Here is a 15744-nt window from a genome sequence, read left to right on the forward strand (position 1 = left end):
ATGAGAGAGACAGTGTATGTGTGTGAGAGGCTATGTATGTATGTATGTATGAGAGATACAGTGTATGGATGTATGTATGAGAGATACAGTGTATGAATGTATGTATGTGAGAGGCAGTGCATAGATGTATGTATGAGAGAGGCTATGTGTGTATGTATGAGAGAGGGTATGTATGTATGTATGTATGTATGAGAGAGGCTATGTATGTATGTATGTATGTATGTATGTATGTATGTATGTGAGAGGCAGTGTATGGATGTATGAGAGAGGCTGTGTATGGATGTATGAGAGAGACAGTGTATGTGTGTGAGAGGCTATGTATGTATGTATGTATGAGAGATACAGTGTATGGATGTATGTATGAGAGATACAGTGTATGGATGTATGTATGTGAGAGGCAGTGTATAGATGTATGTATGAGAGAGGCTATGTGTGTATGTATGAGAGAGGGTATGTATGTATGTATGTATGTATGAGAGAGGCTATGTATGTATGTATGTATGTATGTATGTATGTATGTATGTATGTGAGAGGCAGTGTATGGATGTATGAGAGAGCCTGTATATGTATGTATGTATGTATGTATGTATGTATGTATGTATGAGAGAGGCAGTGTATGGATGCATGTATGAGAGAGACAGTGTATGTATGTATGTATGTATGTATGTATGTATGTATGTGAGAGGCAGTGGATGTATGTATGTATGTATGTATGTATGTATGTGAAAGGCAGTGTATGGATGTATGTATGAGAGAGGATATGTATGTATGTATGTATGTATGTATGTATGTGAGAGGCAGTGTATGGATGTATGAGAGAGGCTGTGTGTGTGTGTGTGTGTGTGTGTGTGTGTGTGTATGTATGTATGTATGAATGAGAGAGGCAGTGTATGGATGTATATATGAGAGAGGTAGTGTATGTATGTATGTATGTATGTATGTATGTATGTATGAGAGAGACAGTGTGTGTGTGTATGTATGTATGTATGTATGTATGTATGTATGTGAGAGGCAGTGGATGTATGGATGTATGTATGAGAGAGGGTATGTATGTATGTATGTGTGAGAGAGGGTATGTATGTATGAGAGAGGCTATGTATGTATGTATGTATGTATGTATGTATGTATGTGAGAGGCAGTGTGTGGATGTATATATGAGAGAGGCAGTGTATGGATGTATGGATGAGAGAGACAGTGGATGTATGTGAGAGGCAGTGGATGTATGTATGTGAGAGGCAGTGTATGGATGTATGTATGAGAGAGGCTATGTATGTATGTATGTGAGAGGCAGTGTATGGATGTATGAGAGAGGCTATGTATGTATGTATGAATGAGAGAGGCAGTGTATGGATGTATGTGTGAGAGAGACAGTGTATGTATGTATGTATGTATGTATGTATGTATGTATGTATGTGAGAGGCAGTGGATGTATGTTTGTGAGAGGCAGTGGATGTATGTATGAGAGAGGCAGTGTATGGATGTATGTATGTATGAGAGAGGCTATGTATGTATGTATGTATGTATGTATGTATGTGAGAGGCAGTGTATGGATGTATGAGAGAGGCTGTGTATGTATGTATGTATGTATGAATGAGAGAGGCAGTGTATGGATGTATGTATGAGAGAGGCAGTGTATGGATGTATGTATGAGAGGCAGTGTATGGATGTATGTATGTATGTATGTATGTACGTACGTACGTACGTACGTACGTACGTACGTACGTACGTACGTACGTACGTACGTGAGAGGCAGTGTGTGGATGTATGTGAGAGGCAGTGTATGAGAGACAAAATCAAATAGAAAAAGATAGGCAACTGGGTAGGGTGCCAGGATCTGGGAAGGGGGTACCCATCAAATAATTAAGGATGTCTTTGAGAGATACATCCTTGTTGTAGTCAATGCAGTCAGACGACTGAGAAACGTATAATACTCTGCCTAATCACTTTCACCTTACTGACTGAGAAAGTAGGTAATTGATAGTGTTGGGGGGCAGTAGGGAGATGTTTTGCCTAGGGTGCCAAGAAACCTTGCACCGGCCCTGCCGACACCCAATAAATTAAACGCATTCCATCTACAGTAACCAGTAGGATTACAGGAAACCAGGCATTGTGGTGTTTTCATTATTGGTGACTACAAATCATTTAGCGTGTGATAGAACCACAGAAGGGGCCACGGCTACAGATGCCATCAATGTGGCTGATTCAATTAGCTGTAAGTCCCATCTGTAGAAGCCATGGGTTACATTCCCGAGCACATTGTGGGTTCTTTTCATTGTGTGTACTCCCATGAGCTGGACATTTCCTTGTAAAAGCCTATTCGCAGAACCACCCGGTAATTCTTCAGTGCATTATCTGGTTTGGGATTGATTTGCCGGCGTTTGGGATGCTGGCAGTCAGAATCAGGGCCGTCTTTTCGTATGAGCTCAATGGGCTCTTGCCCAAGGACCCCATGAGTATAATGACCTAGGCTGATAGCTGAGGGTCCCCTCTTTCCAGGAGTACCTGATTTTTGAAAATCAGCCCTGGGGAACCGGAGATATCAAACTTGAAAGCAGTGGTCTCCATCCAGCCTGTTAATTGCTCTTCCCAGCCACATATCCCAGGTTCTGTCAGATTTAGAGTTTTTCTGAGGATATAATCTGAACGCTGGGACTCTCCTCTTTTGGTGGACACTGGCAGCTTGTCTCTACTATGAGAACCAGAGATATCGGCCTTCAAGCAGCCGGTCCCTGCTCCAGCTCCACCCGTCTAATATGCAGTTTTAGATTTTCGTTGGTGAATTGCTCTGACTCCTGAACTCTGATCCCCAAGTCCCCAGTACCTCCTGAAAGGTGTCCCCAGTACCTCCTGAAAGGTGTCCCCAGTACCTCCTGAAAGGTGTCCCCAGTACCTCCTGAAAGGTGTCCCCACTACCTCCTGACAGGTGTCCCCAGTACCTCCTGACAGGTGTCCCCAGTACCTCCTGACAGGTGTCCCCAGTACCTCCTGACAGGTGTCCCCAGTACCTCCTGAAAGGTGTCCCCAGTACCTCCTGAAAGGTGTCCCCAGTACCTCCTGACAGGTGTCCCCAGTACCTCCTGAAAGGTGAGACTCTCTAGTTTTTTATCCCATTCAAAGCTAAGAAATATCTTTTCAGGAACTTGAGATATCTGCAGTCAAACAAGCTGCCCTCCCACCAGAAAATGATGAATATTAAGTCCACTCCACTATCCACCCCTTCCCCTGCGTATTAAATACCCCCTACCACCCTGGAAGTCATGTACCAGGGCCCCTTCATTCAGCCCAATGCCCCTTCTACAGTTTAGCCCCATCTGTGCAGTAAAGGAGTAATTAGCAGAAATTACTGCTCCAGGTCCTACATGCTGAGCAGAAGATACAACACCCCTACCACCCACCAGGGACGTGCAGTCAGGGGAGGCAGGGGAGGCAGTGACTCCCCTGTCATTAATTATTAAAATCATACAAAGAAGATACTTTAGACACATAGTCTGTGTCATAAGTATCTTCTTTATTTAATTCTAATAATTTGATGCATTTAAATGACTTTGGGAGGCACTGATAGCAGTGCCTCCCGTGGATAATGGGAACGGGGCAGAGCGGGGGGCGGGGCCAAACACTGGGCTGTAAAAGCCCATTGAAACAAAGCAGGAAAGCGGCACTGAAACAAGTGCCTCGCTGACAGGGACACCACCCCCATGTCAGCGAGGCACCTGTGATTGGGCAGCGGATCCAGTGCTGGATCCGCTGTCCAATCACCAACACAACGCTGGAGGGGGAAGAGGCGGCGGGACCCGGCGGCTGTGACTGGCGTTGGAGCGACGAGCCTGAAGCAGGAGTGAGGGGTGAGTTCTATGTTTGTATGTTTATGTTGTCTTGTCCCCGTAGTGCTCACCTCTCCTCCGCCTCCAGCCGCTGCCGCCTCCTTCCTGCCTGCGGCACTGTGACTTGTGTTGCCAGGCGCTTCCCGTTGCTAAGCAATGGGCCGGGAGCTGTCTGTGAGCTGTGAGTGAGCCCGGGACTTCTCTCTCTCTCTCTCTCTCTCTCTCTCTCTCTCCTGTAAGTATCCAGGTGCCTGGTTACAATATGGATTCTACTGGACAAGTGGACGTGACCGGCGTGGGATGTAGGTAAGTATGTGTGAGTGTGTAAGTGTGTTTTTAATAAACTTTTACTGTCACGGTGTGCGAGTTGTGTTTTTATTTGGGTATTTTTTTTTTGTAGAACTACAGGTACCAGCGGGCCCGTTATTTCCCCGCATGCTGGTACTTGAGGTGCTCCAAGTACCAGCAAGCGGGGGAGGCTTGCTGGGCCTTGTAGTTCCACAACAAAAAACAATACTCTTTTTTTTTTACACACTTATGGCTATCAGCCTGGCACCCACCGCCTAGGGGTGCTGGGGACAGCCTCAGGCTTCACCCCTGGCCCTTGGGTGCCTGGAGGGGAGGACCCCTTCATTTAAGGGGTCCCCACACCTCCAGGGAACCCCGGCCAGGGGTGACTAGTTGGGGGGGTAATGCCACGGCCGCAGGGACCTACGTAAATGTGTCCCCCGGCTGTGGCATTATGTCCCTGGCTAGTGGAGCCCGGTGCTGGTTTCAAAAATACGGGGGACCCCTACGTCTTTTGTCCCCCGTATTTTTTGGAACCAGGACCGGACTAAGAGCCCGGTGCTGGTTGTCTAAATACGGGGAACCCCTGTCCAATTTTTCCCCAGTATTTAAACAACCAGGACCGGCTCAAAGAGCCCGAGGCTGGTTACACTTAGGAGGGGGGACCTCACGCATTTTATTTTTTAACCCATTCAGACCCTTTTCCATTAAGTTAATGGAAGCCCTGGACAACAAAATTGCATTCATGTCCTCCTCCCTCGCCCTTCCCAGTCCCAAACACTATTTTTTTTTCTATAAAAATGTACAATATATCACAAGTATGATGAGCAGGCAGGCGGCGGGCATTGGCGGCATCGGACTGAGATGCAAATTAGTGGCGGAGGGCTGGGTCAGTTGATGGTGGGTGAGTTTGTAAGCCATTGGCGGTGGCACAGGGCATCGACTCAGGGTCAGTAGCGGGCATTTACTCGGCGGCGGTAGGGGTCATCGGCAGATTCGGTGGACATTATGGCTGTAGTGCCTCACCAGCCACTGACCTCACCGCACGCCACTGCCGCCCACGGGACATCAAAGCTGCCGCTGATAGCACCCCACACCCCTACCGCTGGCAGATGGGTAGGGGCCCCAGTGCATTGCGGTGCCCAGGGGCCTACACTGCTGTTAAGACGGACCTGGTCAGAATACCAACCGCGGCATCCAAATGATCAGAATACCGACAGGGGAAGGTAAGTATACTTACCTTTCCCTGCTGTCCTCCTAACTGTCTCTTCTAGCAGCCTAACCCTAACCCTCCCCGGTGGTGTCTAAACCTATCCCCCCCCACCCCCTTGCAGCCTAATCCTAATCATCCCTGGTGATACCTAAACCTAACCTCCCATCCCCTGCAGCCTAACCCCCCCCCCACGCCCCCCCGCCGCCAGGGCCGGTGCAAGGTTTCTTGGCACCCTAGGCAAAACATCTCCCTACTGCCCCCCAACACTATCAATTACCTACTTTCTCAGTCAGTAAGGTGAAAGTAATTAGGCAGAGTATTATACGTTTCTCAGTCGTCTGACTGCATTGACTACAACAAGGATGTATCTCTCAAAGACATCCTTAATTATTTGATGGGTACCCCCTTCCCAGATCCTGGCACCCTACCCAGTTGCCTATCTTTTTCTATTTGATTTTGTCTCTCATACACTGCCTCTCACATACATCCACACACTGCCTCTCACATACATACATACATACATACATACATACATACATACATACATACATACACTGCCTCTCATACATACATCCATACACTGCCTCTCTCATACATACATACATCCATACACTGCCTCTCTCATTCATACATACATACATACATACACAGCCTCTCTCATACATCCATACACTGCCTCTCACATACATACATACATACATACATACATACATACATACATAGCCTCTCTCATACATACATACATACATCCATACACTGCCTCTCTCATACATACATCCACTGCCTCTCACAAACATACATCCACTGCCTCTCACATACATACATACATACATACATACATACATACACTGTCTCTCTCACACATACATCCATACACTGCCTCTCTCATTCATACATACATACATAGCCTCTCTCATACATCCATACACTGCCTCTCACATACATACATACATACATACATACATACATACATAGCCTCTCTCATACATACATCCATACACTGCCTCTCACATACATACATCCACTGCCTCTCACATACATCCACTGTCTCTCTCATCCATACATCCATACACTGCCTCTCTCATATATACATCCACACACTGCCTCTCACATACATACATACATACATACATACATACATACATACATGCATAGCCTCTCTCATACATACATACATACATACCCTCTCTCACACATACATACCCTCTCTCATACATACATCCATACATCCACTGCCTCTTACATACATACATACATACATACATACATACACTGTCTCTCTCATACATACATACATACATACATACATACATACACTACCTCTCTCATATATACATCCATACACTGCCTCTCTCATTCATACATACATACATACACACACACACACACACACACACAGCCTCTCTCATACATCCATACACTGCCTCTCACATACATACATACATACATACATACATACATACATACATATCCTCTCTCATACATACATCCATACACTGCCTTTCACATACATACATACATACATACATACATACATACATACATACACTGCCTCTCACATACATACATACATACATACATACATACATACATCCATACATACACTGTCTCTCTCATACATGCATCCATACACTGCCTCTCTCATACATACATACATACATACATACATACATACATATACAGGCTCTCTCATACATCCATACACTGCCTCTCACATACATACATACATACATACATACATACATACATAGCCTCTCTCATACATACATACATACATACATACATACATACATACATACCCTCTCTCATACATACACACATAGCCTCTCTCATACATACATCTATACACTGCCTCTCACATACATACATCCATACACTGTATCTCTCATACATACATCCATACACTGTATCTCTCATACATACATACATACATACATAGCCTCTCACACACATACACTGTCTCTCTCATACATCCATACACAGCCTCTCTCATACATCCATACACTGCCTCTCACATACATACATACATACATTCATACATACATACATACATAGCCTCTCTCATACATACATACATACATACATACATACATACCCTCTCTCATACATACACACATAGCCTCTCTCATACATACATCTATACACTGCCTCTCACATACATACATCCATACACTGTATCTCTCATACATACATACATCCATACACTGTATCTCTCATACATACATACATACATACATACATAGCCTCTCACACACATACACTGTCTCTCTCATACATCCATACACAGCCTCTCTCATACATCCATACACTGCCTCTCGCATGCATACATACATACATACATACATACATACACTGCCTCTCGTGTGCATACATACACTGCCTCTTTCATGCATATATGCATCCATACACTGCCTCTCACATACATACATACATACATACATACATACACTGCCTCTCACATACATACATCCACTGCATCTCACATACATACATACATACATACATACATCCATCCACTGCCTCTCAGATACATACATATATACACTGTCTCTCTCATACATGCATACATACACAGCCTCTATCATACATCCATACACTGCCTCTCGCATGCATACATACATACATACACTGCCTCTTTCATGCATATATACATCCATACATCCATACACTGCCTCCATACAGACATATACATCCATACGCTGCCTCCTTGCGTACATTATACATCCATACACTGCCTCTCTCACACATACATACACTGCATCTCTCATACAAACATACACTGCCTCCACACATACATATATACATCTATACACTGCCTCTATACATTATATATATATATATATATATATATATATATATGTATATATATATATATATATATATATATACACACACACACACACATACACATCTTTGCACTGCCCCCATACATACATCCATACACTGCCTCCGTCCGTCCGTACATACATTCATACATATATACATCCATACACTGCCTCTCATACATACATACATACATACATACATACATATATCCATTAATACAGTACCTCTCTCATACATACATACATACATACATACATACATACATACATATATCCATCCATACACTACCTCTCTCATGCATACATACATACATATATCCATACATATACTACCTCTTTCATACATACATAAATATATCCATACATACATATATCCATCCATACACCACCTCTCTCTTACATACATACATACATACATACACTGCCTTCATACATACATATATCCATCCATCCATATACAGTTTCCATATATACATACTCATACATACATAAATCCAACCCCCCCTCCCCCAGCCAGGGCGAACTTTGGTCACTTCCCCGGGGGTGTGACTCCAGGCAGCGGCATCTTACCGCTGGCCAGGGAGCCATGGAGGGAATACTGCTCCATGTTGTTGCCACCATCTCGCGGATCACGATGCTGCCCAGGATAGCACTGCTGCTGCTGGCGGGGAGGCACTGCTCCCGTTTCTGACCTTGGCTACATAGTCCATGGTGGACGCTGACACTGATAAGAGGCGGGCGGCTGCGGATGGCGAGGGGCAGGCGGCTGCGGCTGGAGAGAGGCGCGCAGCTGCGGCTGGAGAGGGGCGGGCGGCTGAGGCTGGAGAGGGACGGGCGGGCGGCTGCGGCTGGCGAGGGGCGGGCGGTTGCAGCCTCTGATCAATTGCCGGCTTTTATCATCAATTCCCCAGCCCCTCCGAAACCCGCAGAGATATATTTAAAAAAAAAAAAAAAGTACTGTGGGTTGCGGGGGACATTGTCGGACGCTCATCTCTCATGTTAATGTGCTGACAAAACGGCGCCCTCCGGTGGCCGGCGCTCTAGGCAGCTGCCTAAAGCTGCCTAATGGTAGCGCCGGCTCTGCCCGCCGCCCCCCCAGGTTGCAGCCTAACCCTCCCTCTCCAGCCTAAAACCAAACTCCTCCACCGACGGCTTACCACCCTGGCGGACCGTCGGATGCTCGTTCGGGATCCCGACGCCGGGCTGGTGACTGTATTCAGGAGGCCGGTGTCAGCATTCCGAGTAGTGTTGGGATTCTGGCATCGATATTCTGACTGACGGAATCCCGACCAGATCCCCATTATCTGGGGGTAAGAGCATGCAAAAGAGGGGAATTCACCCTCAGCTCCAGCACCGTGGCAAATAACCCTGGATAACAGTATAGAAGGCTAATAGTCACAATGTATTTGAGGGTCTTCAAAGAATCAGAATCCCAACCGCGGAATGCCGGGAGCTGGAATTCCGGCAGTGGGGTGAGCGCAAAAGAGCCCCTTGCGGGCACAGTGGCGCATTACGTGTGCCGCACTATTTATTCTGCCTCCAGGGGTGTCGTGGAAACTCCAAGGGGGGAATAGATGTCGGTATCCCGACAGCCGGAATATTGAATGCATCCCCTTCAAAGGTGTCAAATTTCTGATTTATGCCTTTTTTGGATATATCATAGTAAGTAGGTGTGATCCCCAATTGATAGCCTCTAGATTATTTTAATATCTACCTGAAGTGTCACTGAGACCCGAGATAACACAGATTTTCTAAGTGAATAGGCAAAAGTTGATATTGTAAGTTTTTACCCACAGTAACCCACGTTAACAGAACCCGTGTGTAAGTGAATCGGCCCCGACAGTGAGTGGGAGATGTTAATTCCACCCCTATCTAAGTTTACTGCTGTACATTTCCACTATCAAGAGCCCTGGTTTACTATGTAAAAAAAAAAATGGGCAGCACGGATGGTGTAATGGTTAGAATTACTGCTGCACTAAGGTCATGGGTTCAGTTTCCACCGTGGGTTTCCCCCTGGGTATTCCAGTTTCCTTCCACAATCCAAAATATACTGGCAGGTTAATCATACTTGCCTACTCTCCCGGAAAGGCCGTGAGGCTCCCGAAAATTGGATGTCACTCCCGACTCCCCCGGGGAAGTGGACAAGTCTCCTGCACCCCGCTGCACCCCCGCCGCACCCCTACGCGCACCAGCACCTGCTCCTTGTGCATCCCGTCACAGAGGAGAAGCGGGCGGGGCGATGACGCGTTTCGCGCTAAATCGCGTCATCGTAGCCCCGACCCCCACTTCACAATGCCGGTAATGGGGCATTGAAAAGTGGTGGGCGGGGCTACGATGACACGATTGCATTGTCACGCCCCCGTACCACCTACTCCACGTCCCACTCCCATGTGACTTGGCTGCTCCCTTCTAGGCAAGTATGAGGTTAATTGACTCCCAACAAAAATTAACCCTTGTGTGTGCGTGTACTTGTGTAGTGCAGACTAGAGGGGCCAAGTGGTTCTTATCTGCCATCAATATTATATGATTCTATCTCCTTGACATCACTGAGTACTGTTTGTAGTGAGGTCCACAAAAAATGCTATTACACGTGTTTGGCAATCCAGCTGCGTTAGGGATGTGCACCTGTACAGTATATAGTATATATGCATCATCTCCTACTCACAACATGTCTGCTAGTATTACACCTGCCACAGGTGATTCTGGTTTGTGCCTTGGTTAGTTCAGTACGGCCTTGACCTTTGATCTTTCCTGGGTAACAGCATTGTTTGATTGGTTAAGGACAATGGTCCAGTCCACCTTACTTGATTCTTAGCCATGTAAAAGTCCCTGTATATTTTCATGCAACTTCCTAGCAGTGGCGGATCTACAGTAGATGTTTCTTATAAGGGGGGGCGGTTTCAGAATTAATCCTGACTCCTCCCCTCCATATATATTTCTCCTACCCCTTCCAGTCTTGCCTCATTCTATTTTATATATATTATTATACATATCTCATTAAGCCAGGTGGCCACACTAGTTAAAGATCCAAAGTGGTGCAGCATGATAATTAATAACTATGATTAGGTCTGTGTTAGGGGGAAAGGGTGGGGGGGGGGGGGGGCGATCGCCCTGTTTGCCCCTCCCTGAATCCGGCCCTGATTCCTAGTGCCTGTTATGGTGCACATGTACTGTATGTTCATCCTCCATTCATACAGTTTTTCCCTATATCACTTTGGGGGTCATTCAGACCCAATCACACGCTGCAGTTTTTTGCAGCCGTGCAATCGGGTCTGAACAGCGCATGCGCGGTGGCCGCAATGTGCAGGCATGTCGCTGGCCGGTGACGCCCGTTGCTGGGCAGTGACAAGAACAACGAAGAAAGCGCTTGCAGCGGCGAATGCTAGAAGATTGACAGGAAGAGGCCGTCCGGGGGTGTCAACTCACCGTTTTCTGGGAGTGTCGAAGCGAACACAGGCATGTCCTGCCGTTTCCAGGGAGGGATCCTGACGTCTGCTCCATCCTGGATGATCGCAGCGGGTGAGTAAGTACTGAGCTGTGCAGAGACTGAGCTCTTTGCACAAGCGTTTGCAGCCCTGCACGGCGAATCCCTCCTCCCCTGTGGGCGACGACTACCTGGTCGCAGCAGTGCAAAAAATAGCCTGCGTGCGACCAGGTCTGAATTAGGCCCTATATATATTCATATTGTTTATTACCCTGCACAATGGTAGAGCAATTTTACCACCATCCAGCCAGAGACAGATCAAGGTCACCTGGCTCCATAGAAGTGCAGGCAAATATAGACGAGATCGTCCATATTGGCCTGCATGTACAGCCGACGGGGAACCAGCGATGAACGAGTGCGGGACCGCGCATCGTTCATCGCTGGAGCCTCCACACTCAAAGATATAAACGGTATCTCGTTCATTAATGGACGAGATCGTTCATATCTTTAAGTATTATCGGCCAGTGTGTAGGGCCTATAAGCCTGTCCTGAGTGAGCGCACACTGGGCCTAATGTATATTGAGAGATGAATCTGCCTTTAAGCCTATATTTCCATTGTCTGGTTTGAGAATGTTTCTGTTGTTACCTATGTTTGCAGGCGCTGGTTCTTAGACGCAGTTCCGGCCATCGGTAGCCATTTATCACTACAGTTTTTAAAAGTGAATATTAAAGAACTGACGGAGTTTGAAGCTGCACAGGCCGTACCACTTGCTTTACATTTAATTAAAGCTGATCACGACTCTATTGCAGAAGCTAAGGTAGGTCTGGTCACACTTCCCCTAAAGTAATTCACTCTGCGCTACTGACTACGACTTCAGATTGATGTGAGATGATGGGAGTTGCAGTGGTGCAGAGAGGGAGGGTGTACTCTTTACCCGGAACTGTTGGAGGGGCCTGTGCCCCCCCCCCCCCCCCATAACAAGCAGTGGCGTGGTAATTTGTGTAGTGCTACTACATCCGTCTTTCTCCCAAACCCAGCACCATGGAGAGAGGCTCCTGCAGCCGCAGTCAGTCCTGTCTCTTCCTGCTTGGTGTGCAGTGGCGGAGGAGGAAAGACTGCACTAAACAACCCACTCCCCCACACCCACCCTTGGCTGACCACCAAAAGTTACCCACCCTGTGCAGCATAGTGCACATAGGAGCCCATTTATCAATGAGTTTTAACTATTTAAAGCTCATTGCGTATGATAAATGGTGCCCCAGCCAATCAGCTCCCAACTGTCATTTTTCAAACACATGACAGTTTGGAGCTGATTGGCTGTAGAACAACTTTAAATACCTAAAACACGTTGATAAATGGGTTCACTAATGTATTTTTTTTTACATACTTGCACAGAGGGGGCCTGGCCACACCTCCCCGAGTTGGCACGCCCCCTCACAGTACCGGAGCCCGGCAAAGCTGTAGAGTTGTAATGGAGACAACAGGAGAGACAGTGCCGACACATAATTATCAGGCAATTACACTGATTTAAGACAGTGGTCACAAATAACGTTTGAATCCGCAGGACCTTTTTAATTCCTCCTTACCATGTCCTGGTCGCAAGATGGGGAAAGTATTGAAGTATGTAATACAAAACTATGGGGGTCATTCCGAGTTTATCGCTTGCTAGCTATTTTTTGCAGCGCTGCGATCAGATAGTCGCCGCCTATGGGGGAGTGTATTTTCGCTTTGCAAGTGTGCGATCGCATGTGCAGCCGAGCGGTACAAAAAGTTTTGTGCAGTTTCTGAGTAGCTCTGGACTTACTCAGCCGCTGCAATCACTTCAGCCTGTCCGGGGCCGGAATTGACGCCAGACATCCGCCCTGCAAACGCTTGGACACGCCCGCGTTTTTCCAAACACTCCCAGAAAATGATCAGTTGACACCCACAAACGCCTTCTTCCTGTCAATCTTCTTGCGATCGGCGGTGCGAATGGATTCTTTGTTAAATCCATCACCCTGCACCGACCCGCTTTGTACCTGTACTACGCGCCTGTGCATTGCGGTGCATGCGCAGTTTTGCAGAGTTTTGACCTCGTTGCAGCGCTGAAAAAAATAGCTAGCGTGCAATCAGGTAGAAATGACCCCCTATAACCAGTCTTGTACGAATTAGTCAAATGCCGACCCACAGTATCAGTCACATGCAGGGCCGTTGAGAGCTCATTGGGGCGGGGTAGGGTAATTAGTACCTCCCCCTCTCGGCGCACCTGGTCACATGTACAGATTATCAGTTATATGTAATCTCTTGCCTTTATTTTACAAGGTGAGACATATCTGGTAACCTTACAGTTGTCATCCCAGGGTTGCAGTCACATTTGCCTCTATAACAATTTCCCACTATGGGTTATATAGTAGATACATGCTACTGTACATTTTGCATTACTGTAAAACAAATCAGTATCCTTAATATGTAACAATACAGCTGCCCAGCATTACAGGAGGGTGCTCTGACCATCGCTCCAGTTTCATCACGTTATTACCAATAAATGTTATATGTAATACAGTTATTTTCTGTTACAGTCTTTGCTGGAAGCTGTCAAGTCCCAAGGGGGTTCACTACTACGCAAAGTGACCTACCTAGCCTATGGGTCGCTGGTGCACAAGTTCTGCAGAGCCACAGATTTCTGCTCAGATGCAGCTCTACAGGTAATCGGCTGGATCGCTCATTAGAATAACGCCAATGTTCCACTGGAGTCTCTGTATGACTCAGACTGCAATGTATTCTGGATTTCCAAGGAGAGCAGCTTTTTCAAGTAGGTCGTTAATTTCTCTATGAACTCTTGCAATGCAAGACCATCTGTCTTCTATGAGGAAAATGTAACAGATTTTGGTTTTACAAAAATGGCAGATTTTCAGTGACGTTGCCAGCTGTTTTTAGAGGCAAAGCGTTTCATTTTGGAGCGTAGACACAAACGTGCCCATTGTCATCAACTCAGAGACTTGAACTAGGCCTATATGACACACAGTTACACTAAACATAAAACGTTTAGCTTAGTTAGTCAGAATAGGACACATTTGTCTCTAGTTGGCGTGGTTGTCTTACATTTGTCTGTAGTTCACGTAGTTGTCTTGCATTTGTCTCTAGTTGGCGTGGTTGTCTTGCATTTGTCTCTAGTTCACGTAGTTGTCTTGCATTTGTCTCTAGTTGGCGTGGTTGTCTTGCATTTGTCTGTAGTTGGTGTGGTTGTCTTGCATTTGTCTCTAGTTGGCGCAGTTGTCTTGCATTTGTCTCTAGTTGGCGTAGTTGTCTTGCATTTGTCACTAGTTGGCGTGGTTGTCTCGCATTTGTCTCTAGTTGGCGTGGTTGTCTCGCATTTGTCTCTAGTTGGCGTGGTTGTCTTGCATTTGTCTCTAGTTGGCGTGGTTGTCTTGCATCTGTCTCTAGTTGGCGTGGTTGTCTTGCATCTGTCTCTACTTGGCGTGGTTGTCTTGCATCTGTCTCTAGTTGGCGAAGTTGTCTTGCATTTGTCTCTAGTTGATGTGGTTGTCTTGCATTTGTCTCTAGTTGGCGTAGTTGTCTTGCATTTGTCACTAGTTGGCGTGGTTGTCTCGCATTTGTCTCTAGTTGGCGTAGTTGTCTTGCATTTGTCACTAGTTGGCGTGGTTGTCTTGCATTTGTCTCTAGTTGGCGCAGTTGTCTTGCATTTGTCTCTAGTTGGCGTGGTTGTCTTGCATTTGTCTCTAGTTGGCGTAGTTGTCTTGCATTTGTCACTAGTTGGCGTGGTTGTCTCGCATTTGTCTCTAGTTGGCGTAGTTGTCTTACATTTGTCACTAGTTGGCGTGGTTGTCTCGCATTTGTCTCTAGTTGGCGTGGTTGTCTTGCATTTGTCTCCAGTTGGCGTAGTTGTCTTGCATTTGTCTCTAGTTGATGTGGTTGTCTTGCATTTGTCTCTAGTTGGCGTGGTTGTCTTGCATTTGTCTCCAGTTGGCGTAGTTGTCTTGCATTTGTCTCTAGTTGATGTGGTTGTCTTGCATTTGTCTCTAGTTAGTGTGGTTGTCTTGCATTTGTCTCTAGTTGGCGTGGTTGTCTTGTATTTCTCTCTAGTTGGCGTGGTTGTCTCCAACTGTGTGGCCCCCAATCTGTCCTGGCTCCAGGCGTAAGGGGCCACAAGTACCAGTAATGTCCAACTGTAA

The 15744-nt window shown here is 46.3% G+C and overlaps 1 protein-coding gene across 1 annotated transcript in view; it reads left to right on the forward strand.

Moving 5' to 3' along the window:
- The window catches only part of LOC134957578 (vitellogenin-1-like), a 215095-nt gene that overhangs the window by 72051 nt on the left and 127300 nt on the right, over positions 1 to 15744 (forward strand). The window contains exons 9-10 of the mRNA XM_063939575.1: positions 12230 to 12389; positions 14131 to 14256. Coding sequence (XP_063795645.1) covers positions 12230 to 12389; positions 14131 to 14256 — 286 coding nt within the window. The remainder of the gene's footprint in view (positions 1 to 12229; positions 12390 to 14130; positions 14257 to 15744) is intronic.

The sequence above is a fragment of the Pseudophryne corroboree genome, chromosome 9, assembly GCF_028390025.1.
Source record: "Pseudophryne corroboree isolate aPseCor3 chromosome 9, aPseCor3.hap2, whole genome shotgun sequence".
NCBI classification, from domain to species: Eukaryota; Metazoa; Chordata; class Amphibia; order Anura; family Myobatrachidae; genus Pseudophryne; species Pseudophryne corroboree.